Here is a 27,944-nt window from a genome sequence, read left to right on the forward strand (position 1 = left end):
CCCTCCTGTGGACCCGCTCCAAGAGTTCCATGTCCTTTATGTATTGGGGGCCCCATGCCTGGACGCAGTACTCCAGATGGGGCCTCACAAGTGCCAAGTCGAAGGGGACAATCACCTCCCTCTCCCTGCTGGCCTCCCCTTTTTTAATGTAGCCCAGAACACAGCTGGGCTTCTGGGCTGCAAGCACGCACTGCTGGCTCATGTCCAGCTTCTCGTCCACGAGGACCTCCAGGTCCCTCTCCGCAGGGCTGCTCTCAAGGAGATCTTACCCCAGTTTGTATAAATACCTGGAGTTGCCTCAACCCAAGTGCAGCAGCCTGCACTTCATTGAACCTCGTTAGGTTCTCCTCTCCTTTCATAATGTTTTAACAGATGACCAATACTAGTAATGTTTGCTATGTTGCCAGCAACATGAATGTGTTGGTAAACAGATTTCTATTTCAGAGCACCTGCATACATCTTTTCTAGAACTACAGAACATTTTTTAAGTAGATATGTCGTATGATGGCTGTTTCTATTACATACAGAACCTGAGAAAATTGCATCATCAATTTCAACAAACTTCCCGGTAAGGGATGTTTAAAACCACTGAACACTTGTGTGTTTTACTACGTTCATGAAGGTTAGAACAGGTTCTGAAGAATTTATTACAGAGCAGCAAACATTAGAATAAATGTGTGCCAGATGTCATATGTTACAGTGTTTGCAGATTATCTCCATTTAGTACAGCTGAATAACAACATCATCTAACATAATGTGATTGTTAACTGCAAGAGTGAGCTAATGAAAACTGATGAACTGCCATGTGAAGATACCTAGCTTGATGAAATGTCTGCTTATCCGTGCATCTCAAGGCACATAGCCGAATTCCTGTTGGCAGGTGGTTCATGGCGTTTACTATAAAACAGACTTCACTAAAAGTAGATGGGTGATATTTTCAATGTTGCAGTGAAGGTGTAGAGAATATAAGGAGTGATAAAAGCTTAATGCATTTTGCTTGACTAAGCTTTTCAAAAGGAAAAATACTGTATTCTTTCCATTTGAACAGAAAATGTAGAAAATCACCTTGTTTTACCACCTGCAATTACACCTGATCAAAACACTTCAGGACCCTAGAAAACTGTCAGAAACTTTTGTAAAACATTCCTGTTCTACGTAGATGGACAACTATGAAATATGCATAAGGAAGTGAATGAAGGATGTTCAGATCTGAAGGCTGTGTAATAATCCAGAGCGTATCAGTGAAAGTGGGTAGCTGACAAAGTGCCAGTGAAAAACAAAGACAAGAACACTGAGGATTTTTTCCTCATCTTGAAGGAACAAAACAGGAGAGGATGCACAGGTTTTCTCTGAGACTTTGGGGAATTATGGGACTGAATGAAAAAATAGATGTGCACATCGTCACTAGAACAATCAGGTACTTTGTATTCATATGATGCTTTTTATTCACAGATTGTGAAGCACTTTTCCAGTCTGACTAGCAGTTTGTTCTACAGGTAGGATTTTACCTGCTCTTGAATTTCTGCAGAGACTCGTGCAGTGCTGAACACTGGACTGCTGCTGAAAATATACATTTCCTAGGGAATTTCAGTAGAATTTCATAGGTAATTGCAGTAGAATCAGAACCAGAATTCATGTCTGACTCCAAAATCTTATTTCAGGGCTTCAAGAAATTACTGGCAAGCCTCCAAGAGACATAAAAAGGGGGAAAAAAAAGTGTGTGGAGATAAAATTCTGAGTGGTAAGAGTTGTTTTTAATTAAGGCTACTCGGTAAGGTTACCGAGGGCTTAATAGAAATTCACTTAGCTAATGACATGTTCTGTTCAATAATCCTGATGTTCTTTCAGATTTGACCTCTGCTTTGTGTCATACCTTCTTCAGATACAGTTTCTTATTGTTCTTGTCCTTTGCTGAATTTAAATCCGTAGAGAATTTCTTCTGCTTTCGTTTTCTGCTTGCTACTTGGTTTTCGTTTTGCTCTGTGGTATCAGAGTCAAATTGGAAGAAGACGGGAACAGCCATTTCTTTGTTTCTTGCATTGCTTTGGATGCCTGCTTGAAATTTAAATGGTCAAATTAATTGAACTCTAGATTATAGGCAGTTTATAGCAAGATATACTAGGTATATCCAGTACCTGGATTCACAGCTTTCTTTAAGACTGAGTCAGAATCCAAGGTTTGTTCTGCATGCTTCTTGCTTGCCTTGATAACATTCTACATGTTGTTTATGTATCTCCTAGCTCAGGGTGAAGGTTAATGGACTTTGCAGTGTCAGCAAGGTATGTCAAGGTTTGTGCAGTGACACTGTTTAGATATGTTAGTCTGACTAGCTTATTTCAGGTGGTTTTTAAATCAAATTGTTGATCTAATTTGGAATTTTCTTGCATCCCTGTAAAGCATTTATGCTTAGTTGTAGTGCCAAAACAAACAAATAAGCCTAGCAGCTAGCAGTTCTCCTCAGGATCAGATCAGTGCTAATGCTGGTGCACAGTAAATGTTTGGAGTTTGCTGCTAAGCGTTGCACTACGGCTTTTGGCAGCCTTTATTCCATAGGTTCTCTTGGAGAGGCTGTCAAACGACATCCGTGGATGATTCATTTTCCAGGTTTCATCAGCACACAGTGCCACCACGTGATCAGCTAGTAACAACAACCTGATCTGCATCACAACTTGTAGGCTAATCATTCTATGCTACTGCTAAAAGTAGGTCAGTTCAACTGAAATATTTTCTGATTACTACGAGGCTTGTTAACAGTAAACAAGGTATTTTCAGTAATCACAGAGTAGTGCAACGTGTCCCTAATATTTCTCACATTGGTTCTCCTTCCCTCCTGTGATGTTTACAAACTGTGTGGTTGTTTACTGATTCCCACCCACTGGGTGTATAGTTCATCTTTTGAACTTAGAGGAAGATGAAAGAACTGGAGATAGAAAGGTGGATTTATAAGATAACTTTTTTGGTAGATCATCAAGAGCATTTTTCTGCATATATAAATTGCTTTTGTAGATACACCTAATGAGTTTGCTAAATGAAGACTGTATCATGACATCTTGATTTTTTCTCATTGCTTTGTTTATTCTTAAACTGAAACTTGTCAGCTGGTCACCAGGTAGGATCTTGAGATTAAACTGCCTTCTACTAAGTTTGCACGCTAGATAATGTGGAATTTGCCCCTGCAACCTTGAGTTAATCTCTTTTATTACTTGTTTCTTCCTGTCACACTGAGGTGAAATATCATTTGTTCATCAAGCTTCTCCCCAGCCTCTACATTTTGTTGGGCTAAGAACACCTCTGGATTACCAAGTTCCACCTTTTCCATAAGTTTCTTCTTTGTCTGGTATTCTTACTGTGTATGAGAGAGCAGAGAGAGGCTCTGCTGTCTTTTCTGAGATGAAATTGCTTTTTCATTTATGCCATTAATTTCACATTTGCATTTTACAGTTTGCAGTTAAAAAGCACAGGTTTTGTATTTCTTTACTTATTTGGATTTTACAGAAATCGCTCTCCATTCATACTAGGATTTGTAACTATGAAGATGATACTCGACACCGTGCCACACACAGTCAATTACAGATTATCTGTTACCTAAACAATTCATCACAGGAGCAGAGAGAGTTGAGCTAATTCAACACATCTCACTATCAGTTCACACGCAAACCCCAGCAGTATTTTAGATAGGGTAATACTGACAGTTGCTTCTAGAGCCAGCTTTGATTTGAATAGCTATAACCATACTGATTTTGTGATGAGATAGACAGCAAGTTGTAGAGGAAGCAGTTCTCACATCCTTTTTTCCTCCAGCTTATCTTCCATGTAGAATGCTAGATGCAGACCTGGTGCCTTGGAATGTCATTGGATAGGTTCATGGTAGTTCTGCTTTCTACTATTTTATCAGAACATGTACTGGAATTTAGCATTTCTGGGTCTGACACAGGCAGCCAGGGTGGATCAGACTTTCTCTTCTCTTGTTCGACTGTGTATATTTGCAAGCAACAACAGTAGCCTCAAAAGTTCTCTTTCTCACATCACGTCTGCCAGGAGGTGCTACATGCCTGAGCTGTTACTCAGCTGAATCTTACTTATGACTTCACCTTTGTCCATTCTGCCTGAGTTTACAAGAAAGTAACCACTAGTAAAAGTTGATAAGGTAACAGGAAGTTAAGAAAGAAAAACATGATTTGACATAGACCGTCAGGAAGAGGAAGGCAGTTGTAACAATTGTTTGCATACAGAAGGTTGGAATTAGGAAAGACAAAGCTTAGCTGGAATTTGAAGGAGGGATATTAAAAACAACAAGGTCTTTAAGTACTTGGAGCAAAAGGAAAGCTAAGGAAAGTGCATCCACAGCTCAGTGGGACAGGGGACCCACCTACGGCCAAAGGACATGGAAAAGTTTGATGGATTTGTTTCTTTTTGTATTGGTTTTCAGCGATGCATTTTCTCCAGCTTCTCAAATCCTATTAGTAGTTTGTGGGGTGAAACATAATTCACAGTAAAAGAAGGTACAGTTATGTAGCACTTAAACCAAACTAATACATATAAGTCTATGGAACCAGACTGCTCTGCTCTTACACCTTTGAAAGGTCATGATCAGGGGACACTGCTGTTGATCAGAGAAAAGCCAAAAGAGGACTGGAGAATTAGGGGCCTGTGAGACCGTGGAGCTGATCTTCCTCAAGGTTCTTCACAAGTGTGTGAAGAGCGAGAAAGTTCTTGAGGACACTCATCATAGATGTAACCAGGATAGATCACTCCTGACCAGCTTAATTGCCTTCTGCGTTTAGGTGCGTGGTTGCATGGATGCTACATAACTTGGTAGGCCTTTTAACATGATCTGAAATAGCATGGTAGTTTCATAGGGGAGAACCCTTCTGCTCAAGTTTTGCTCTCCACAGAACAACCATACAGAAGGACAGCATGACAAGAATTTTTTTCCAGTAGCAGTAGTAGCTAAGGCAGCAAAAGTTTAACCAGAACAGATTCTGATGTGGTACATTGTGCTGTCACAGGAATAGTTGGAATGGCCCAGCTGAGAGGACAGAGCAGGAAGAGAGGGGCAGAACAGAAGAGGAAACTCAAGGCAGCATCATGGATTATGATTATTATCAATGCAGTATGAAAGAATCAGCTGCAACGTGGTCAGGATTCTCCTGAAACTGAACTGAGCAGTTTGCTTGAAACAGAAAATTAACTGTGCTCAACAGCCGATATTGCCAACTATAAAAAGCACTTAGCGAGTTACATCTTGTTCATACTTTCCAGCTAGATAGCAAAAGAGACCTATAACACCTGGACATCATCTTTGACAAGTATCAAAGCTTGTTCATTAGCTTGGAGATGTTAGGACAGCAACAGCAAACAAACACTAATGCAGCTTTGTTACCTTCCTCTGAACACATTCCAACATTTACTATTCAAAGATCTGCTATATTTTGTTAAAAACAACAAGGTCTTTAAGTACTTGGAGCAAAAGGAAAGCTAAGGAAAGTGCATCCACAGCTCAGTGGGACAGGGGACCCACCTACTGGCAGTGATAGAATTGCTGCTTGCAACACCGGTGGCCCGGGGTTTGAATCCCCCCTGTGGCGCAGGGGGTAGAAGCGCCGCTTCGCTACACAGGGGGCTTGAAACCCGGGAGTTGGACTCGATGATCTCTAAGGTCCCTTCCAACTTGCACGATACTATGATACTATGATACTATGATACTATGGCTTTGGTAAACCAACAGTGAGGGTCTAGGTTGTTGAGCTGATTGCCTTTGGGGACAGTAACAAAGAATGTCATGTAAAGTAGTGTTGTCAAGGAATATTTTATCAGCTCCGGTGATGAAAAAGCCCATAGAACTTCACCTCTGAAGTACAAAAAATGTCGTTCGTAGTGATTAGTATCAACCTGACATCGTGTAATTGATATTCAGACTTACACTGTTCTAAGACCTTTTTCTAAACAAGAGAATGAATTAAATTTAAAGCTGAAGTAACTGCATTCAGGTACTGATACGCCTGCAGAATGCCGGGCAATTGCTGCTTGATCTCAAGCTCTTTAAAAATAGCAATTCTGGATTTATTTATTTACATTTTAACTCTTGCTATGGAATTTAGGTCAGCATTTATTGAAATGCTAATGCTTTTGAAATAAAACACATAGCAATACACTGTCCCTACAGAAGAAGAATCAAGTAATTTCTGTACTATTAGAGAGCCAGAACGTGGTACGCTAACATTTAGTGTTGTAGGCAGTTCTCACATATCTTATAAGCATACTCATTTAAAATCTTTTTAGTTTCAGAAACCTTTTCTTTTGTTATAAATAAGACATTGCTATGGCAACTGTCAGAAAATCAGCTTTTTTAATAGCTGGAGTGTCAAGTTTCTCTTTGAATAACCTCAGGTCACTTTAATGTTCGGTCAGCCAGCTAGTTTTACTATAGGTCCTAAAGTTGGAATATTTGGCAGAGTTTGTACCTATCACACTCATTAAAACCAGAATAACTTCAGGCTTCCTACATTCACACAAGATTATTTGCACACTGCATTCATTTAAAATTATACATGCAAATGACTGAAAATCAGTAGAGACACCCAAGGTTGTTGTAACATGAAACACTACAATTGTAACCAGGCATGTTTTGTAATTTGAGGCAGAAGAGAAAGCATGGAGGGTGGTGCTGCATTCTCTTATATTATTTCACTCAGTAACACAAAAGCCTGAAAGACAGCTGCTCTGTAAGTTAAACTGAAAAGTCAGTTTCTAAATTCCATTGAAATTATAGGTTTCTATTATTGAAAATATATATTTGCGCTCTCTATTCTTTCTTATTTAAACAGTTATGTATATTTCATTAGTGTTGCCAATGACAAGAGAACCGTATTTTTCAGAAACCAGTGTTTGAAACCAGCAGCTCCAAGAAAATGGAACAACTTCTTGCAAGCGTCCCAAGTAGGGGGCAATGAAACCACATCGATCAGCAAATAAGGCAGCTCTTTGTTTCCCTTAGACGTAGGTTTCATTCTTTGTACACTTAAACGATTCAAAGGAGCCAAATAACTGAGTGACAAATTATCTTCTTCCTTGAGCAACAGCCGCTTTCCAAATGAGTGCAGCAGAGCTTCCTGTAGGCTTTCCCACGTGCTACAGGCTGCTACCTCAAAGTGCCTGAGCACATCCAGTTTGTAGAGTAAAAACCAAACATTAGAAGGCATAAACCAAGCTTAACAGATTGTCACTGAAGAGTGTTTAAAAATAGGATTGGGGGATAATACAGATTGGCAGGGGCCTCCGGAAGTCATCTAATACAAGTTCCTGCTCAGAGCAGTAGAACTTTGTGAGGTTTCACTCTAATTGCCTCACGAAGCATCCTTCCTTCCTTCGATGTCTGCGAGGAAAAAAAGCCTGTGAATTTTCTTCAATAAATGTTATTTTCTGCTGAATAGTCTTCCATCTGCACAAAATGATGATGGAATAATACTTTGTTTTGAATGTCTAAGTACTGGTTTAACTCAATACCCCTTGTTATAGCTCAGAATGTCTTCCCAGATGGCTGACTGAAGAAGTGCATTGTAAACTGAGGAAGGAGAAGAAGTAAGGATTAGACATAAAACAAAATCTGCGTAGCTCATCATTGAACAGCAACAGCTAATCTCTGTGATAAATGTGAGCAGCAGCTCACAGGTTTGTGGGTCTCCATTCTCATCCAAACATAATGCCTGTGACTTGCCAGTTACCCTATACTCGGCAAACTCATTTAACAGAACAGTTTCAGTACTGATTTTGGGGGGTAGAATGAGCAGCAGGCAACAGCAGGAAAGTGAATTAAATATACTGAGGAAGTTAACATCTCAAATGTTATCCACAGATTCTCCTTATGGCTGCATTTCAGCAGTAATGTTCATTCCTTAAAATACTTTAAAGTCTGGCTCAGAACCTATAAAGCTGAAGCACAGAACAGCTGAGTATTAAGATGCAAGTGCAAATTCTCTTCATTCTCTGACATAAATAAAGCCAACATAGAGGTCTTATTTCCCTTACCAGGTAGTAAGCAACTATTGTTCACTCTTACGACACCTCTACACAAAGTCACTCTCAAATGTCCTTACTTCATTAAAAACAAACAAACAAACCAAACTGGTTTTCTGTGGGTTTTTATTGTTGCCTGTTTTTGAAAGAGGGTAAGAAAGGTTTAAGCTGCAACACAATTATAGTTTGGGAGTTTCACAACAAACTGTTATAAATATTTCAAGACCACCTTTTGTTTTTGTTCTAAAAATATAGTTGGTTTCTTTTGCTAGCTTACAGCATACACAGAAAGCCTTATTCCCTCCCTGTAGCTAACCCACGAGCAAGTTCTCCTTCTGCAACTCCTTCTCCAACCCGCTCCAATCCCTACCAAAGCAGTTCTTACATCAGGATTGAAAAGCCTTGGAAAGGAATAGGACAAAATTAGATAAGAAGCCATCTCCTTGGTTCCTGTAGACTTTCAATTCACCTACAGTGGTTTCTCTACATACATACACTTGTTTTGCACTCTTGTTTTTCTTTCACCACAGATAGAAACGCTACGACTGCTTGACAGCTATCCCCAGATTCCCTCAACATACCAATTTGATAGCTTAATATTATCCTGAAGTGATGTACTGAGACTGACAATGTATGATTTTGCTCCAGGTGATGCAGCCACAGCAGCAGCATTGAACAAGTAGGGGATCCCTCACAAGAGACTCCTGCTCTGTTTCGGAGTAGCAGCTCATCAGCATGTTTAAAATGGCACCAGGCGCTCATGCTGAGGCAACTGAAAGTTACACAAGTGTCTGCTGGAGCCAGGACAGCGGGTCATCCAAGGTGAGTGCTTAATGACCACTCAGCCAAATGACTATGCAGGCTCTGGCAACTACAAGAGGAATTCAGAGTCCTCTTGTCCTAACTTGGAGCTGAACTACACATACTGCACTGAAGAGCAGTAGAGGGTCCCTTAATTTAGACAGATCCAAAACCTTCCTTGCACACAGAAATGTTTATATCAACTATCTGGGAAAAATACTTGGCCTGAAATTGACATTCACTACTCATTTTCATATTCATTGGGTGTCCACGCTATGTTTAAGATGTAATTCTTTAGGCCTTCACACCAATTAAAATTTGAAGCACGTTATCAATACTTTGCTGGAAAAATTGAAGAGCCGCAACACACAGTTATTTCCCAGCATACTGACAGTGGGTGAGATCTTGATGTAGAAGGCAGGGATCACAAGGCAAAACATGAGGATGATACAGGAGAACTCCATTATTATACCTCTTACTGCATATGCCCTTCACTGATTCTTTGGGACGGTCTTTGACAAACCAGAAGGAGAAGCAAGAAAAAGGGAGAACACATCTGGTTTTAAGACACATCCACATTCCTGCCAGATTAATTATGATGGTCCAGATAATTAAGTAAAAGGAAAAAAGCTAGGAATTATTCCTCTTAGAAAATTAAAGTACCATGGCAAATAAACGTTCCAGGATTGGTGGTTGGTTTTTCTTTTCTTTTTAAACTAAATAGTAGTGAAGTTCTAGTAGTTTAATAGAAGTGCTTGTTATATGATGGTTCCCAGTGTTAGACGGTTGTAATGCCAGAAAGAATGTAGAGGCCCATACGCATGTCTGGTGAGCAAAGATGTACCTTCTCATCTGAAGAAGTGCCGTTGCTCATAAAGCAAGTCTGAGAGCTTCTTACCAAAACACCCATTCCAAGAGCTCCCCATTTTAGGCAATCTACGTTCTGCCCCACGTGTCTTTTGACAGCTCCTTTGGCAAGGACCTGAATGTTCATATTTGATAGTTTTGCGGGTTCCCCCCCGAAGTACACAGCACAACACACTACTCAGTTCCTGCCAGCACAGCATTAGAAATGAGCGCATTTCCTCACAAATATCAGCCAAATAGCTGCTTACCTTTGGGATGTCTGGAGACTAGTTTAGGTTAAATCTAACGATGCTTTTTAGCTACAGCCGTCAGAGCAACCAACTTCTGGAAGAGGGAAAATGACAAGTTAAAGCCTTTACATGTAAAACTGAAACTGTCAAGGAAAGTTAATGTATCCCCTGGGGTTTATCAGTAGGGTTTTTTGTTGTTGTTGTTTTTTGTTTTACTTAAGAGCAACACTTTACTCAGTTGTTTTTGGAAGGTATTCACATGAAGTTTAGGAGCGTTTGAGCTATCTGCTCCAATTCTATACAGGCCAAACTCATTCATTAACTACCAAAAATAAGATGATTTAAAAAATCATTCACTTCATTTTATTTTACTGTTCTGCAGCAAATTTTGTGCCTCCATTTCCATTAAGTCTAGAAATACAGTAGAGTCAAATAACTGAGCTAGTGGGAAAGAATGCAGCCTTAAGGAAACTTCATTTCACTTACAAACTCAAGTTTGTAAAGGCACGTCTCTCCATCCCTAAGCTTTGGATTTTACACAGCTTTCAGTTTGTATGCAATAAGTTTTCACAGAAACAAAGAAAAGGATGCATTTATTTTTAATACCTGAGTAGTCCACCTATTTAGAAGTTTCTTAACCCTGCTTAGCCACTGGAAAAGCAGTAAAAAACTCAGCACAATTTGACTCTTTTGAGATCTTTACGTCCTTTTAAAATGATACAGGCTCCTTTAAATACCCATAGGAGGCTTTTGGGTTAGACACCATGTAAGGCAACTCCTGGATTGGTGCTGTGGTCTCCTGAAGAAGTCAATTAGATATTTCCATATACAGGTCAGGGGATAAGCTGAAGCAGCTCTCTGGCTCTTGACTGGCACAGAAAAACTCATGCCCTGAACAAACAAGCCAGACCTTCTGTCTCAAGGTAAGTTTAAGTCAGAGCTGGACCCTCCATCCTGATAAGGCCCATCCAACAAAGTTAAGGTATTTCAATGAGGGCTTGGAATCTGTAAGATTAGAAGATATGCACTGCTTGGGGAGGGTATGGTGGTGGGAAAAGCAAAGAGCTCTTTGGAACCAAGCATTTGTATTGTAAAAGCAGAATGGATGTTAAGACATTCTACTTTAATTTTCACAAGGCTTAGTATTGCCTAGACCTTGCAGAAGCTGGCACTACTAGCAGAAGCTGAACACATTAGGTCTTTGGGAAGACTTCCCAATGCCATCAGCCAAATATGAGTTATCCTTATATGAATATTACATTTGCTTGTTCACTTGGAAACATTCTGGAAAGCTTCCTATTGTTCTAAAGAGTCCCTGGGTATCAATTCATCATCCTTGGATGCTCACACTTGCTACAGTTTTCCCACTGATTTGACATTCTAGCATTTGTTTCCTTTATTCTCTTCAGACTATTCCCCGCTGAAGGATTTTCCTCTTCCTGTCAAGATCAAAACCAAAGTTAAGTGTCCTGAGATTTGTCTTATGAAGAAATATATTAGACATCCCATTCAAGACACTGAATTCAAACAAAAGTCAGCCTCAAACTACATTTAGGTAAGTTACTATTGCTTGATCATAATACCACTTATAACTTGAAAAAGAATGAGCTTGAAGTCATGGCAGTAAGAGCTGTTTTATAGAACAAGCACGTGTTTCAGGTTTAAATCAGTCCTGTACTGACATTCAAGAATTTCAGTCCCCATACAGACTGAGATGAACAGCACATTTATTTATTTCAGTTACAATAAAGACAAGTAAACCTTACAACCAGAAAGGCAATGAAGGCCTCAGTAGCTTAGTGATAACCATTTCATAATCTAGGCAACATGTTATGATTTCTTGAGATCACAAAGAAAGCATCCCCTCCCCCCCCTCCCCCCCAACAACTTTTCCTTATTTAGGTTTCACTTACACTTCCTATAAAGAACAGCACACTGATATTAACAGAATCAAGAGGGACCACTGATGTACAAAGCCTACATTTACTCCCCTGTCCCCCAAAAGGCTTACGTGTAGAATTTATTCCAAAAGATACAACGCAGTCATGAGCACAACTAGAAGAGGGAAAAACTAAAGTCTGTTTTCAAAAATCATGTTAAATTATGATACAGTGCATCTTCCTCTCACGGTGGTGTACTGTTATGGGTAATGAAACTCTACACATTTTAATCCGATGTGCATCTGACTTCAGTAGTAGAGAGAAAAAACACGTACATAAAAAGGATTACCCCACCAAGCACTCTAGGTAAGAAATCTGAAGTGAGAGAAGTGCTAGAAACATGTGGGAGAAGTTACTATACAAAGTGTCAAGTGCAAACTCCCCTTGCCTAGAATTCAGCGAATTTCCTTCAGTAAACTAGAAAAGACTGAATTCAGATGTGGTTGACAGTGGGATACAGTGCTACACATTCAACATTAGCCATTGAAGAACAAACGCAAGCATGAAGTTATCCCACCACAAAGGAAAAGATCTGCTCGAGCTTGTCTCCTTAACCTGCTCGCTCCTGCAGTTTGCTCTAGTATCATTAACCTCCTCCCTCATCACCAACGTAATTCCTCCCAAGCCTCCTCTTTCAAAAAAAGTCTTCAATATTATGGATTACTCTGGGAAAGAAGCAAAGCGATCCACGCAAATACTATGCTTATGGACACAGAGCTGTTGAAAAGAAACACAGTATTAGTCATGCTCTTCTGAACAGTAACGGACCGGGAAAACGTGGTATGTACCAGCAAATTCAGCGCTGTTCCACCATCTTTAGCTGTTTAAAGAATGCAGCAGAAGCAGACCGTGGCTTTTTCAGTCTATCACTAGCAGGTTGGTTTTGGTGCATATTATTCAAGTGGAAAATGTACTTTCACTGGTGCCATCGGTCAGTTCTTCTTTTCCTCCCTTTACAAAGGGATACAGAGATCTATAAGCACATCTCGGAATCTCGGCCAGACTAATTGCCAAGGAGTATCTTTTGGGCTCAACAAAGACTCGTGAGTACCTTAACCTTACATTCATTCTGAGGCAGCCACCTCAATTCCATTTACCCGCAAGTACTACTTTTAGTTGGGGCTGTTACCATCTTGAAATTGTAGCTAAAAGTAGTTTTTAACCAGTAATACAAGAGAGCACTTTTCAGTGTTTCCTGTGATGGAGCTGAGGGGAAAAATAAAATAAAATAATAATAATAAAAAATCTGTAATAAACCATCGCTGCAATTTTATTTTAACAAAAGGGCAGGTTTATTCATGTTTACAAACAAGTTTCAAAAACAAAAAGGAGAACATGTATGCTACCCACTAACAACCTTTCAAAATGCCAACAGCCCTCATGCTGCATGAAGGATTTTATAGATTAGAAAAAAATCACAGTTCCACTCACAGTTCACCAAGACAGCACTAAAACTAACATGTTTAGACAAAAACAAAGGACTAAGATTCTGATGTATTTTGATTTAATCCATTTTGCCCGAGATAACAGAAATGTTTCAAGCAAGTTCCATCACAGATTGATGTCCTGCGTTAAACAATACCTACTAAGTTCTGAACAAAAGTTATTCAGTTAAGTTTCTCAAAATTTTTAAAAATTAAACAGTTGTTTCAAAACCATTAAGTAGTAAATGTATTTAAGAAACTAATCAGGACAGAGGCCATAACTTCATTAGAACACCACTGCTCATGTTTTTACAAAGCATTAGTGTTATCTATTTGGCTATTAGTATCAGCAATTTATCTACAATATTTAACAAGGTAAATTGCAGGCAAAATTTAGTACAGTTTCAATAGAAACACCCTTTTCCTGAAAATACAGCAGTATTTGAAGGACTAGTTTTTTTTTTTTATTATTATTTTATTATTATTTATTATTATTATTATTTTTCTCTGCATCATTTATAAGGAAGCTTCCCATCTATGAACAGGAACAAAAAAGTATCTACAAACCTTGTAAACAGATCTGTATCATTTATAAACATAAATAATCCAAATTATTAACAGCCAACAGCAGAAATTAAAGTATCAATTCAACAATCCAGGGCCTCCTTGCCCTTCCCAGCTTTCCCCTCAAAAAAGGATCATGATAAACTAAAGCTCTGCTAAACACACTGTTCAGGACCATTCTTAAGTACAACAGATGATCCACAGGTCACTTATGCCGAGTTACTGTTCATCTGTCAGAGTTCATTATTACTCCCACCCCCAGAAAAGCACCCTCCAGTCTGGCAGAAAGCTTTTTTTTGTTTAAAAAAATAAATCTACATTCGTACAAGTGTGTCTTCTGTTGAAGTCCAAGACAAGAATCTCATCTTGTCCATCATAAAGTGTGAAGAGACCCAGTTTCAATTTCTTTACAATGCAGCTAGTGTGTTAACATTCAGCTTACAATCAGAGTGATGTTTCCAAACTATGTAGCGGGCTCCCTGGGGATGAAGAGGTAGCAGACTTGTTCATGTCTGTTGTAAGGTGAATTCCACTGTCAACCGCATTGTTGTTTTTATTGGGAGAGGGTGGGGGAGTAGAGTTGCGTTTTGTTGGAGCGTCATCTTCAGCATCAGTATCGTCAATAAGGGGAATATGAGGCTCGGAGTCTTCTATTCTAAACTCAGGATGCGTCATAAAATTGTGAATTGAACTTCGTGTCTCAGGTTTCTCTAGCCCCTCATACAAAGAACTACGAAATGCATTCACCACTCGAATCTGCAAACAAAGAAAAAAGGTCGTTAGCGAGCTGCAGATTTACTGGTCATGACATGGTTCTTATGAGCTTTGAGTCCACAAACAGCTAGACATGAGTGATTCGAATTTGTATGTGATGCAGTGGAACTTGCAATAAACTGTAAAAAATGAAGAGCGTTTCAGTACAGCACTGCCAGTCTACAAAGTAGGAACAGAAACTGTGAAAGTACTGCAAGAAGCTGTCGGGCCTAAAATTCAGACATGGCGCTAGAATTGTTTAATTACTTAATGTGGGCAAAGCATTTCTTTAAATGAGGCCAACAATTACTTATTTGCAAATCAAATAATGTTCAGTGAGTTTTATAGAATACTGAGGGGGGTGGAAAAGGCTGAAAGTAAGTTAAAGGGTAAAAGAGTTACTAATTCTCATGCTGGGAATTTAGGATGTCAACTGACTATGAAAAAGCCAAGCACGTGTAAGCCAATGTCACAATGACCAGACAGTAACGAAGTCATGCAAAAAAGGATATGACTAACTATAAACAGCTGTAAATGTTCGAGTATATACCCATCTACCACAACGGAGAAAGTTTCTTACTTAATGATTTGGAAGCTTATCACCAGAACTAGGAAACTGAATGCTGTGTTGTACACTGAAGATGTAGCTACAACGGGTTATAACTTGGAAGAGACTATTCAAGCAATACTAAATACAAGAGAAGCAGGTGATTCTTACTTGGGTTTTCAGCTTCCACTGAACACATGGATAAAATTCCCAGGCTGAACATAATTTCAAGTCTCTTAATTGTTTAACTAACACGAGCAAATCAGAACACTAAGTTTACAGAAACCGCAAACAAACATTTCAGAACGATATTAGATATGAAATTGGATAGAAAAAGGTGCAACTTCGTTTTACAAAACGTACACGTCCAAGATGACTGGAATTTACACTTTTCCAATTGTGACTTGAAGGATGAAGCCACCTGCTCATCTACCTCTTCTCCTGCACCCCACAATTCTATGACCAACTACATTAATTCAGGATTCATTCTTGATTTGATATGACATATTTAATGACAAGCCACTGACGCCTTTGTCCAATACTTCGATCAAAACACATTTTCCAACTTCTGTTAGCTTCTGCCTGCTCAATACTCAACGTCTCTAAGTAACCTGAGAAAGTCTTTGGGAAAGTACACAAAAAGTTCCTGCACAGAACAATAAGAAGCAGAGCAAAACTCTGTAGTACAGAGTGACTTACTGTTACAGAACAGTAAGTCAAATTTTAGGACATCCGAGATGACTTGTTTCGAGCTGAAAAGTATATCAGGATTACTGCTTCCAAATGGGATGTGCCGAGCTCCTTAGTAGTAAAAAAGAAGCAATACCAGGTGAAGGAATGGAGCTGGAAGGTCAAGAAGGACAGGAATGTTGACTTCAGAAGAGTTAAGATACACCAAACATCCTCTTAGTGCAAAGAGAAAAGGATTCCCCAGCAGCAGTGCACCAAGTTTGTTACCATAGAAGCTCTGTATACACCACATTGGTTCTGACCACATTCTCTGATATCCAGAAATAGGTGTTGTTTCCCCTATCCCTGCCCCAACTGTCATTAAGAATTTTACTAAAAAGCTATGAAGTCCACATTTTCATACTGCAGCTATGCAGCTGAGCTCCACTGATGATGAAAATCACTTCAAGAGGACAGGAAGGATACATAATAATATTCAGAAAGGAGAAGACAGGAAATAGTGTTGATGTGCTTGAGAGATAATGGTAACAGAGGCATCTAACACTTTACCGTTTATCACATGAAAAACTAAGCACACTTTTAATTTAAGAGTTTGCACGTTACGTGAGACTTAAACAAACCCAGAGTGCTGCAAAAAATCTCTTGACACTTTTCAAGTGAATTAGCAAGAGTGACAGTGTCAGACTGAAAGTCTGCAATGCTTCTATTTGGTATGTTGCATCCCACTGTGCCACTGATTTCAGTGGCAAAATGAAATAGGACTGCCTTACAGAACCAGTTTTCCATTCCTTGCAGATGGTATGTTACAACATAAACAGTAATGAAAAACAGATTTTTAGCTTAATAGTAGAGCTGTCATTATCATAAGGATATAAGGATATCCATAATAAAAGCGTGATTCACATAAAGACAAACAACTGACCAGGATGATCCTATGAACCCTCCTAAGGACCCTCATAATGCCTGGCTACAAAAGTTGAAATCAGACTACCAGCATTTTACCTTGCACTTAACTTCTAGTAACTTCTAGCAGGTTTTATTTTCAGCTACTCAAAGATAACGAGGCAAGAGAGCTAACTATAAAATTGAATAAGTGAGAAGTGAACAGGACAACCTGTGATATCATCAGGCCCTTCCTATATTAGGTACCAGGATAGTAAGGAATGCAAGTAAGCACTCCAAATCTTACCGGATAGACAGCTGCTTTGGAGTAGCAACCTCAGTACATGTGAACTATCTTCCAGCTAACAGCTCCAAAAAAGACAACAATGAACAAACGTGTCTGTTTGCCACTAATATGCATTAGCTATCAAAAGATGTTCTCCTAGAGGGCATAGCAGAAGGCTGTATTTCATAATGAGTATCAAAAACTACTAGGTATTTTTGTTGCTGGTTTTTTTTACTATTGTAGCTTTGTATCTGCATTGGTCATTTGATGCAATGAGATGATGCAGTACCCATTAGGTTCTGCTCAAATGACAGCATGGCATGAAGTTGCTCTCTAGAGAGTTCTCAATGTCTAATTAATGTTCTTGAGTGTAGTTAGGGATACAGGTTACTCATTACCATTTTAAGTAGGAGATGCAATCCTGCATATCCTTACTCTTAAATCTACTTTTCATTTTGTGAGCTTCAGGCATGCAAATTTGTGAGCTAAGCTTCTCAATACCACTCACTTGCAGGGTAGGGAAGTATCTGTGTCGCCAAGGAAGAACGAGTTAGCTTGTGCAAGCTAACACAGAAATTCTGGCCATGTCAAAAACCCCATAAAAATAAAGGAATTAGAAGAAAACATTTAAGGCAGCTCCTGAAATTAAGGGTCTTCATCCACTTGGTAATCTGAAAGCTTAAAAAGCAGGGCAGGGGTGGGGAAAAGAAGCCTTCTCACAGTTATTTTTAAAAACAATTCTTTAACTGGTCTATAGGAAGTTAAGAGAGGGCAGTTAAACATGTAATACATAACTAAGATGGAAAATGACTTCAACAATAGTTGAATACTGAGAGCTAGTATCTATAGCTGTTACACATCTTCAGACACTATAATTAAAGCCTACATATGAGTAATTAAATCTCTAGCTTCTACAAAGAGGGAGGCTGAAACTGAAATGCCACTTAGAGCACAATATAAAGAGGGCAGAATTGAGGTGAGACAAGAACTGTACTGCTACTGATGGCTTATGAACTGCTGTCTGAAGAACCTAGAAAGGAAAAGAAACCCTTCAAATGTGAACAAAATTTCACTACTTAGCGCTTAAGCCCTTCTTCTTTTTCATGAGCTACGTTTCTTCTGAACTGTATGCATTTAAGAGAAGCCTTGTTTCGCCACCTGAATCCTGGTGTTGAGAAAGTTGTGTTATTCAGCAAAATAAATAAATAAATAAACAAACAAGTCCAGAGAAAGTAGAGACTCAGAAGTTCCTCACAAGCTACAAAGAAAATGCATTTAGTGCCCCGTGTTCTCTAACTACGTTCTTATTTTTAAACCAGCATTGCTTTTCCATCCGTTTCTTCACCTCCTCAAGTATCATCTGTGCTCTGTGTAGCGCAAGACAGTTGAACTGGATCTACGATTATACGCTTAATCAATTTGCTTATTCAACAGAAGTCACCCATATAAGGAGACCTTCACGGCATATACTCGAAAATTTACAACAGTTTTCCTGTTTTATCCTAAGCATTCCTCTGTACACGAATGGATGAAGGCACAGGATGTGCAGGCTCACAGCTTTAAAGTGAAAGTCTTTTGTTGCAATTGTTCCACCTGTTCTCAGCCCTCTAAGAAAAAAAAGCCTTGAGGACTCCACTTTGTGAAAAAGCTCTATGAAAAGCCTGAACGATGAGTTTAAGTACTAAGGAGAAAATGAGAAACGTTAGGTATGTGAATCAGGAAATGTTAACTTCATGCACTTTAGGAACACACACTCACACCCCACAGTAGTAGAAGCAGTAGTAGAGGAAAACACTACATGTGTAGGGGTAGAAATATTTGTTACATCATGGTGCTGGCTGGCGATGGAGGGTTGCCGCCTTAGAGCCCCCTGAATGGTACTTCCACTCTGGAAAGCATTCACTACATCCATCTGCAAGGAATCAGAGATTGTGACAGCTTGCTCAGCAAGAGAGAGAGAGAGAGAGAGAGAGAAGGAAGAGAGAGAAAGAGAGAGAACAAGAGAGGACCATCCCCATCTATAGCACACAAAAAGTAAAGAAAAAAAAGGCACTTTTTTTTGTTTAAATACAGTAGATATACAGGGAAGAGTTGAACTTAGAGTAGAACAGAGAACCCTGAGGGATTGTACAGTCATCCATATCCCCTCGAGAGTCTCATCCACACCATTTAAAACTGCCACCGTAGTCAAAGGACTGGGGATGGAGAGGAGTGATTTCCCTCCTAACACGCACCGCATCCTACCTTTTCCAAGACCATACCTGAGTTTGTATTCTGTTTAGGCCCCTAAACCACAAGATCTGACCACGACGCAATTCTCGCTCAGCATGATCAATCTCCTCCACGTCTTCTGCTAGCTCTTCTTCAGGAATCTCTTCCTTTTGTGTTCCATGACCAGCTTCCTTAAGAAATTTCAGGCGGCTAGTTGGAATTGTTGAAATCAACTAACAGCGAATAAGAAGTAGGTATCAGAATTATTATTTTAAGGGAAGTAAAAAAAAGAAAAAGAACAAACGTAATAACAGACAGCTTGACATAATATCCTGTATACATGATCAGCAAAGTTGGAAAAAAAAAAAGAAAAAAAAAAAAGAAAAAAAAGATGTAAATGGGATAAGTGTATCACTGTAGAGCCGTCACTATAGCTGAACGGCTGCACAACTCTTAAGCTTTCTCACGACCTCAACAACATTGAATTAGAAGTGGCCACAGCTAATTCAGAAATACAGAAGAGGCAGGCATTCTTTTGTCACCTGAGCGGTATTGATCCACTTGCAAGGCCAGCGATGTTTCCAAAACCACTATATCAAGATACTAAATTGCTAGTTGTTTGTATTACATTGCTACTTGTTTTTAATTAATTAATCTAGCTGAAGCTAAAGAGAAGCTATATATGTCTTTTCCGGCTTTCCTTTTCATCCACACCTTCAGGGCTATTCTGTTGAACTATGTAGTGAAGGAGAACCATCTTTTGATACATCCCATCTAGCAGATCCACATCAGTTCCAAGCCTGCTTTCCTTGAGCATCATTAATCTAGAAGACCATTTCAGAAGCTGCAGAGGAAAAAGACTGCTCCAAAAGCAAGATAAACTGCCTTTCATACTGACATTGTTACTATGACTTCAGTTTCTACTATTAGCAGAAAGTCAAAAGCTCTTTCACTATGATCAGACACTAGAGCAGCATGAACTGCAGCAGGGAAGCTCTGCCCTTCCAGGATGCTTTGGATCAAAGGTATTTCAAGCTACCATGACTCTCTTTGAGGCTACTTTTAAACCTCAGAATGACTCTATTCAATTTTTAAGCCTTCTTTAAAAAGTTGATACCCACATTTAGAATATGCATTTATGTATTTATTTACAACTAAAATTCACCCTGAAAAGGTATTCTTTTATAACAAATTAGCAGGGAAGAAACCGTACTGGAAAACTCTTCATGTGGTATAAAGAATTTAGACAACCATGTCATTAACTAATGAGAAACTACACAGAGTTCTAAAGTTTCATGTAAATAAGCTCACAAGTACTGTTGCATGTGCAACAGCAAAGAAAGCCCAAGGAAGAAAATAATGAAAATGCAGTCAGCTTAAAAATATATTCCATAATTATGCAAATGAAGAATTTTTAAAGAGAAAACTTTTGAGTTTTGCTGCATTTCTTGCTACTCTAGGATATCTTTAAAGAAAAAAGACGGGCACACATAACCTTTCTCATTTTTCAAGGAAACCATTCAACATTACATTAAATACACTGAAACATTAGCATATTAATTGTCTCATGTTCTTACAAAAGTTCTTCTAGTGTTTATCTGCCTGAAGACAATTTCATATTTAAAGGCAACTACAGCTGCTTCTACTTCAAAATTACTGAACGTAAATATAGAATCACAGAAAGGCCTGGGTTGAAGATGACCACAATGATCATCCAGTTCCAACCCCCCTGCTATGTGCAGGGTCAGCAACCACCAGACCAGGCTGCCCAGAGCCACATCCAGCCTGGCCTTGAATGCCTGCAGGGATGGGGCATCCACAGCCTCCTTGGGCAACCTGTTCCACTGCGTCACCACCCTCTGAGTGAAAAACTTCCTTCTAACTGTCCTAAACCAGACATAGTATCTAGTTATGACTTTAACTTGCTTGATTAGTTAGTTATTAGTAAGGAATGTCTAACTGCTGACTTACTAGCTATTAACCCAGGTAATTTTAGGCAGCATTCACAGTTACGTTCCACAAATTTATAGTCCACTTCAAAGATCAGAATGCTTAAGGTAGACTCGTTCATCTGTGTCCTTCAGCAAGCTTTGAGTCAATGGTATAAAAGAACAATCTCTTTCACATGGAAAGTACAAATTCATTAACACAACTGGATTTGATATTTAGAAAAACTCTATTTTACCTGGCCCCAGAGTAGTGTTCCCATGCCCAGGAAAACAGACCACAGCCACTGTTCAATTGAGAGTTTTGAGCAACTGAAAGGTTTTCCACCAAACTGCACGATAATTATCTGTGAAGAGCAATATCATTAAACATGTATCAGTGATCCATTACTAGAAAACTCCCTAGAGCTTCAAGACCATCATAGACAACTCTGCATTAAAACACTGGATTTACTATCTCATTAAGCACACAATTACTCTTCAAATGGTATACAAAAAGAAATGGTTTTATGTATTTGACACTACAAATTTAGTTCAGCCATCTCAGAAGGAAGTTAACTAATGATCCAAGTTAACTAACGATCTTCTATTAATGCAAGTCTCAGATATCCAAAACACAAGCATTTCAGAAATCGCTCAACAGAATATTACTACATATCCCAGTCATAAGCATGAGAGTTTGACATACAAACTATGATGATGGGCTGAAAATCTGAAAGCCAAGTTAAACACATTCCCACTGACTTACCTACTACAGGCCCTAATGAGTAAGGTATCCCACTGCATAGGAACTACATGAATTAAACGCTGCCCTGGAGAATAAACATTCAAGCAGCAGGACGAGCGTCAAAGGAGACAGTATCAGCCATTAAACAGGGCTCCTGACACTGGAAAGCCCAGGAGTATCTTATTTTATTAACAAAGAATAAGACACTGTGAAAAAACACAGAACTAACTTACATGGGAAGATAAGCCCCTTATGAATCCCTGATAAAAGGAACAAAACTACAGGCAGGAATAATTCCTATGTATTTGGATGCTTCAAGCAAAGGTCCCCAGGCATCAGTGTTTCATGCCAAAATAAGACCTAAGGCAACAGCATCAATACAGACAACTGATTTCTGTAAGAGGAACATACAGCCTCTTGTGTGTCAAAAGACTGGAACACTGGGATCACACAGAGGGACAAGGAAATTCAAGAACTAACTACAAGTAGTTCAACATTTGATTTTGACAATTTCGAAATGGTCTTACCTGAAGACCTTGTCAAGCAAGGCTTTAATGTCATTATTTTTAATGATTAATAGTGTGACATTGCCCATTCTTCACAGAAATAAAATGTCTGGTTGCGGAAGCATTAGTTGGTTAGCATTTCCAACATAAGCAATAAGTTACTCACCTGCACAACAAATGTTCCCAGAACAATAGTACAGAAGATGGCGTTGTTAAAGATTCCTTCAAAAACGTTTCTTTCACCATGAATTTTCCGGGCATTAATTTCATTAAAGAGCTGCATCATTACGAACGTATTAAAGACAATAGTATAATGCTCTGAAGGAGGGGCATGCAGAGGTGCATTTCTTCCGCTATCAATATCAAAAATTTTCTCACCTGTGCATAAAAGACAATAAGTCAGCAGCTTAAATTGGTGGCTTTATATGCACAGATAGATTAGAAAAAATAAATAAAATAGATTTTAAAGTCTTCATCTCTGTCCAGTTCTTACCAGCAAACAGGAGCGTAAAGACCACTACGAGTTGGTAGAATGCATGACCCAAAATATTCTTCATCATTGTACGAGAAATCAAAGGTTTGTTTCTACCATAAGGCTTTCGCAACAGAAGAGCTTCGGTGGGTGGTTCTGTCGCCAAGGCAAGAGAAGCTAATGTGTCCATTATCAGATTTACCCAAAGCATCTGCACAGCTTTAAGCGGAGAATCCTATAAAGACAGAAAGGTAAGCCCCTCCAGTACAAGTGAACAAACTACAGCTATTAAAGGCATTTATTATAATTCACATTTTGAAGGGCATTACATTCTTCAGGCTAGCATACAACTGAAAGTTGAATTCGAGAGATTCAGTCACGATATTTACAACACTTATTAGCTGTAACTATCAAGGTACATACCTGTGTTATGCACGCTCCTGTAAAAGCAACAATCACTGCCACTACATTGACAGTAAGCTGGAACTGAAGAAATTTCGAAATGCTGTCGTATACGTTTCGTCCCCACATCACTGCTTTAACAATACTTGTGAAGTTGTCATCCGTAAGGATAATATCAGAGGCTTCTTTAGCTACATCTGTTCCAGCAATTCCCTGGTAGAAAAGGAAAAACACTAGGAAATGCAACAGGATGCACTATTGTATATAGTAGGAACAGTTACATCCCTAGTCAGCATATCAGCGTTCATTTTTAATGCATCATGTCTTCATCTACTTCAGTGGAAACAAACTAAAGATTTACTGAATCAAGCCTTGCTTCCATGTTCTACTACAGAATGGAAAATGCAAAATAAAATCCCCATCTTTACCTAAAAGATTTTAATAAAGAAATCTCAAGCTGACGATAAAAAGCGCACTGCGCAAGTTCTCCCTGTTCAAGTTAAAGGCCACCAGATGGTGCAGTACTACAGTTTAGTCCACATGGTACATGGAATCCAGGAGAAGGAAAATGCACGTGTACCTACACGGAAAAAGTGATGCACGCTGCCAAAAGCTTTTTGCAGAATACTGACAATGAAAAGCAAGACATTAAGTATAACTGCATATGACATTGCAATGCAATGATATTGTTAGGTCTTAAGTACCTGTAATCTCCTACATATCTAAAAAAATCAACTTAGTTTATGAGTTAAGTGTAATATCTACTTGAAGTAGGTGGGGCTTTTCTTTCTTTTTTTCTTTTCTTTGTTAATACCCTAACTACAACTCAATAGGAAATTTAACGATCCTGATTCTTGATATGCCAGTTTGCTACGAAAACATCACCTGCACAGCTATGCATACAACCTCAGAGTTATCTTTAAGTATGATTTTGTGATTGCATGGGAAAGCAATATACACTAGCCCACTTACTTAAACTTGAATCCAAATATGTAACACAGCACAAGGGGCTGCAACTTAATTTATTTTGTTGACAGTGATCAGGTTTTGAAGGAACTACCATTCTTAGCTGTAATTTCCCTAATATTCAGTACCACCACTCTAGGTAGGCCACCGCACAAGCCTTGCCTCTGGAAGAGACATTTATGTATCCAATTTTTAACATCTTTAAATTCACCTACTAACTGAGAGGAGACAAAAGGTCAGCTGTTTAATTCCTTCAGGTCAGCTCAGGAAGAACAATAAAATTCCCTTAGCTACCATAGGCTGCTCAGGTCTCTGTAATAAAGTGTGCTTAACACATGCTAAATTTAGATTAAAATGCTTTGTTTTATCCACGGCAATTAATTTTCATGGACTGTTAAGACTCTGTTTGGCTACCATTTCAAAGGGTGTTTGAGAATTTAAACTGAGAAAGCAAAGTGTTTCTGAACTCATACAGACAAATGCAGATCCTGGGCTGCTAGAATATGCTGTTCTATTTAGGATTTACAAGATGTCTTGGTACTACCACCAACATCACTTTAACATCAACTTGCGCTTTTTGTCCTCCTAGTCTCCCTGTTCTTCTGCATCATTTCATGGAAAACAGGTAAATAAACTTAATCCATATCATATATAAGGTTTACTGAAAGCCACTGTGTGCTATTTACCACTTCAAGTCATTTTACCCTATGTTGAATAATCTCATTTTAGGAATTTTTCAGTATCAGGAATTCCAGTAGTACATTTTGCAACAAGTCTTTGCATTAAAAAAAAGAAGTTTTGCTTTGCAAGTGACTGAAGATCTGCAGTGTAAGTTTTACTCACTGGCAAAAGCCAGAAACACATTTTTAATCAAATAAAAGAGATGGGAAACTGAGAAAAAGAAGTAATTAGTTTTAAGTGTGAGAGAAGTTAATGCCCTTAAGTTAGCTGTGTATTAGGCTCATGAAACAAGTGTTGAATCTTCTCGAAAGTGATTTGACAAACTGCTTTAATATAATAGTGCTCAAAATATTGAAAGTAAAAAAAAATAGTCATACCATAGCAAATCCAACATCTGCTTTCTTCAGTGCAGGACCATCATTGGTACCATCACCAGTTACCGCTACAACTTGCCTCTGATCAAAGACAGTGCTGTCAATTATACCTAAAGTAAAAGGACTCAGTATTAGAGTTCAAAACATACAATGCAACAAAGATTGATGTTCAAAGAAAAAGCCATTTTATCACCCTCATACAAAAAAATAATACCCACACAACTAGAACCATCTATAAGTTATCTCTCAGGAAAGGAAAAAAAAGAACCAGCTGGCATATGAGGACACCCTCATTGGCATTTCCCACTACTCATAATCCTTCTTTTCTCTACAAACAGAGCTTTACTTGGAAGTTCAAATAGTTTTTATTTACCTTTTACTAGAGTGTGTTTGTCAGTAGGAGACGATCTTGCAAGAACACGTAGCTTTGGCCAAATTTTATCTATTCGCTCTTGCTCTATCTGCAAAAAGATGACCAGGTATATTTTGCAATTACAAGCCTTTATGAAACAGCTGATCCAACGTAAGTCAGTATGCTTACCTCTCCTTTTTCATTCCGTATTCTCCTATTAAAGTCTTTGCCCTCTAAACACAGAAAGTCTTCACCAGGATTCAGAATACCACATTTTAATGCAATAGCACGAGCAGTATTAATGTTATCACCAGTGACCATACGTACAGTTATGCCTGCACGCTGACATTTTTTTATTGCATCGGGTACCTATATGTAAAAAGTAAAAATAACAAAAAAAAAACAAAAAAAACAAACAAACCCAAAAGTTAGACTACACAAGCACTGAATAAATGAATAAATTCACATGTCTAGACATGTGAATGAAGTATCCTCAAGTCAAACCAAAATAACATCAGTACTGTTGCTAAGGAACACTTGAGAAATTTAAGTAACTTACCTTAATCATTTTCCACACAAATGACTATTCTGGCAGAAGATGGTTGTTTTTCGTTTTATTTTTCTCATTTATTTCCCTTTTATTTTCCAAATGCTGCAGTGTGCCAAGTCACCGCAGGAAGCCCCATGATACACAGTACTTCTGACTGCTACAACATACCAGGTACTGGCTTTACATTTATGCTTATGTAAAATGAACTGCAGCTCACACACTACTTGTCAGCCCACAACTTTGACTGTGAAGTGGCACGAGTGCAGGTCAGAACAAAGTCCCCCTTAAAGCATAAAAGCTTTTACTGTTGAAAAATACTGCCCTCCATAGACCTCAATCACAAGCAGATCTTCTTAGCTCAGTTGACAAATCCTCTTCCCCTTTAGAACCTCGCAGCAAACACAATGGCTAATATGATCCTAATCCATACTCCTAATATTCCGAGTAGTTTAAAGAAGAAAAAAAGACCAGTTGTTCCATCTACTGAGACACTGCTTAGTAAGCGCCTTAAGTCATTAGTTTGTACAGAGCTTCAGTAACACAGCATAAGTGTCATTAAGGTTTTAATCAGCTTTTGTAGCTCCATTAACTTTTCCCCCCAAGAAATTAGATTTTGGTTTATTAACTATGCTTAAGATGCAAAACTTACTCTTGGTACATGACTGAAAAGAGAAACACTGCAGCTTACTCAGTGAACCTACCTCAGGTCTCACAGGATCTTCAATCCCAACAACAGCAATGCATGTCAGACCAGTAACAATGTCATTTTCATTGTCCCATTCCGGCTCTGGTTCCCCTGCTGGAAAGTCTCTAAATGCCAAACAAATGGTTCTAAGCCCTTCAGAAGCCATGGGCTCAATTACAGTTTTTACAATATCATCACGGTCCCTAGGTCTGAATACCTTTGGTTCTCCATCAGCACTCAGTATTTTGAAGCACCTGAAAAGAGAAGTTTAAAGTTAACAGATATTCACCAAAGTTCAGTCTTTTGTGGAAAGTGGCTTATTAGTTGATGTGTTTAAGCTTCCACAAGCTTTACTCTGCCAGACAGACACACTAGCAGATAATCATCTCCGTATGCACTTAATCTCTGCCTAACTGCAAAACATGCTAGCTGTTAACTGAGATGGTTGTTCTGGGATGAAAATAATGCTCTGTAAATTATGGAAACAAAATCAGTTATGTCCCAGAAGTAACCACTTCTCACTGTACTTAAATGTAGTGAATGAACTGTATCAGTTAATACAGTTTCAAGTTCAACAAAATAGTCTTGCCTTTAACAGTTGCACACATCTCATAAATACAATAAGCTTCCAAAACATTGCTTTCCTGGAAAGCACAGATACTTTACCAATAATAATGTCACAAATATAACGTTAACAAGTGCTTTTATCAATAGATTTAATTTTGTTCCTTTGAGTTTTTACCAAAGTTCTGCCGTAACGCAAAGCCATGACGAGCTTGTTTCAAAAATCAGTGCTAACATGACACTGAAAAAAAGCCAAGGATTTATGACATTTTGCAAACGCCTGACAGATCTGATAGGCAACTTCATTACAACCAAAAAGTCTGTCATTGACTTGGGTTACCTGTTCAAACATCAGCAACCACTGCATAAATCTTGCATTATCACCAATCACAGAGCTCACGAGTAATCCCAAGTACACAGAGATGTCCACATGGGAACCAGTAAGTTTTATGTAAAAACTGAAGCAAGTTTTAGTTAAAATATTTGAGACATGAGTGTAAATAAAGAA

At 38.7% G+C, this 27,944-nt stretch overlaps 1 protein-coding gene across 10 annotated transcripts in view; it reads right to left on the reverse strand.

The window, feature by feature from the left end:
• Positions 1-11,629: 11,629 nt before the first annotated feature.
• The window catches only part of ATP2B1 (ATPase plasma membrane Ca2+ transporting 1), a 58,766-nt gene continuing 42,451 nt past the window's right edge, over positions 11,630-27,944 (reverse strand). For 7 of the 10 annotated variants that reach the window (XM_072352614.1, XM_072352595.1, XM_072352584.1 and 4 more), the window contains exons 12-21: positions 26,889-27,126; positions 25,827-26,006; positions 25,659-25,746; positions 25,289-25,395; positions 23,286-23,477; positions 22,884-23,097; positions 22,557-22,768; positions 21,397-21,504; positions 19,262-19,444; positions 11,630-14,598 (exon numbers count right to left, since the gene is read on the reverse strand). In XM_072352614.1, coding sequence (XP_072208715.1) covers positions 14,287-14,598; positions 19,262-19,444; positions 21,397-21,504; positions 22,557-22,768; positions 22,884-23,097; positions 23,286-23,477; positions 25,289-25,395; positions 25,659-25,746; positions 25,827-26,006; positions 26,889-27,126 — 1,834 coding nt within the window. In that variant the 3' untranslated portion in view covers positions 11,630-14,286. Of the gene's footprint in view, positions 14,599-18,758; positions 18,913-19,261; positions 19,445-21,396; positions 21,505-22,556; positions 22,769-22,883; positions 23,098-23,285; positions 23,478-25,288; positions 25,396-25,658; positions 25,747-25,826; positions 26,007-26,888; positions 27,127-27,944 lie in introns of all 10 variants that reach the window. The other 3 variants (XM_072352643.1, XM_072352661.1, XM_072352653.1) reach the window with 3 other exon arrangements.

Source organism: Excalfactoria chinensis, chromosome 1 (genome assembly GCF_039878825.1).
Source record: "Excalfactoria chinensis isolate bCotChi1 chromosome 1, bCotChi1.hap2, whole genome shotgun sequence".
NCBI classification, from domain to species: Eukaryota; Metazoa; Chordata; class Aves; order Galliformes; family Phasianidae; genus Excalfactoria; species Excalfactoria chinensis.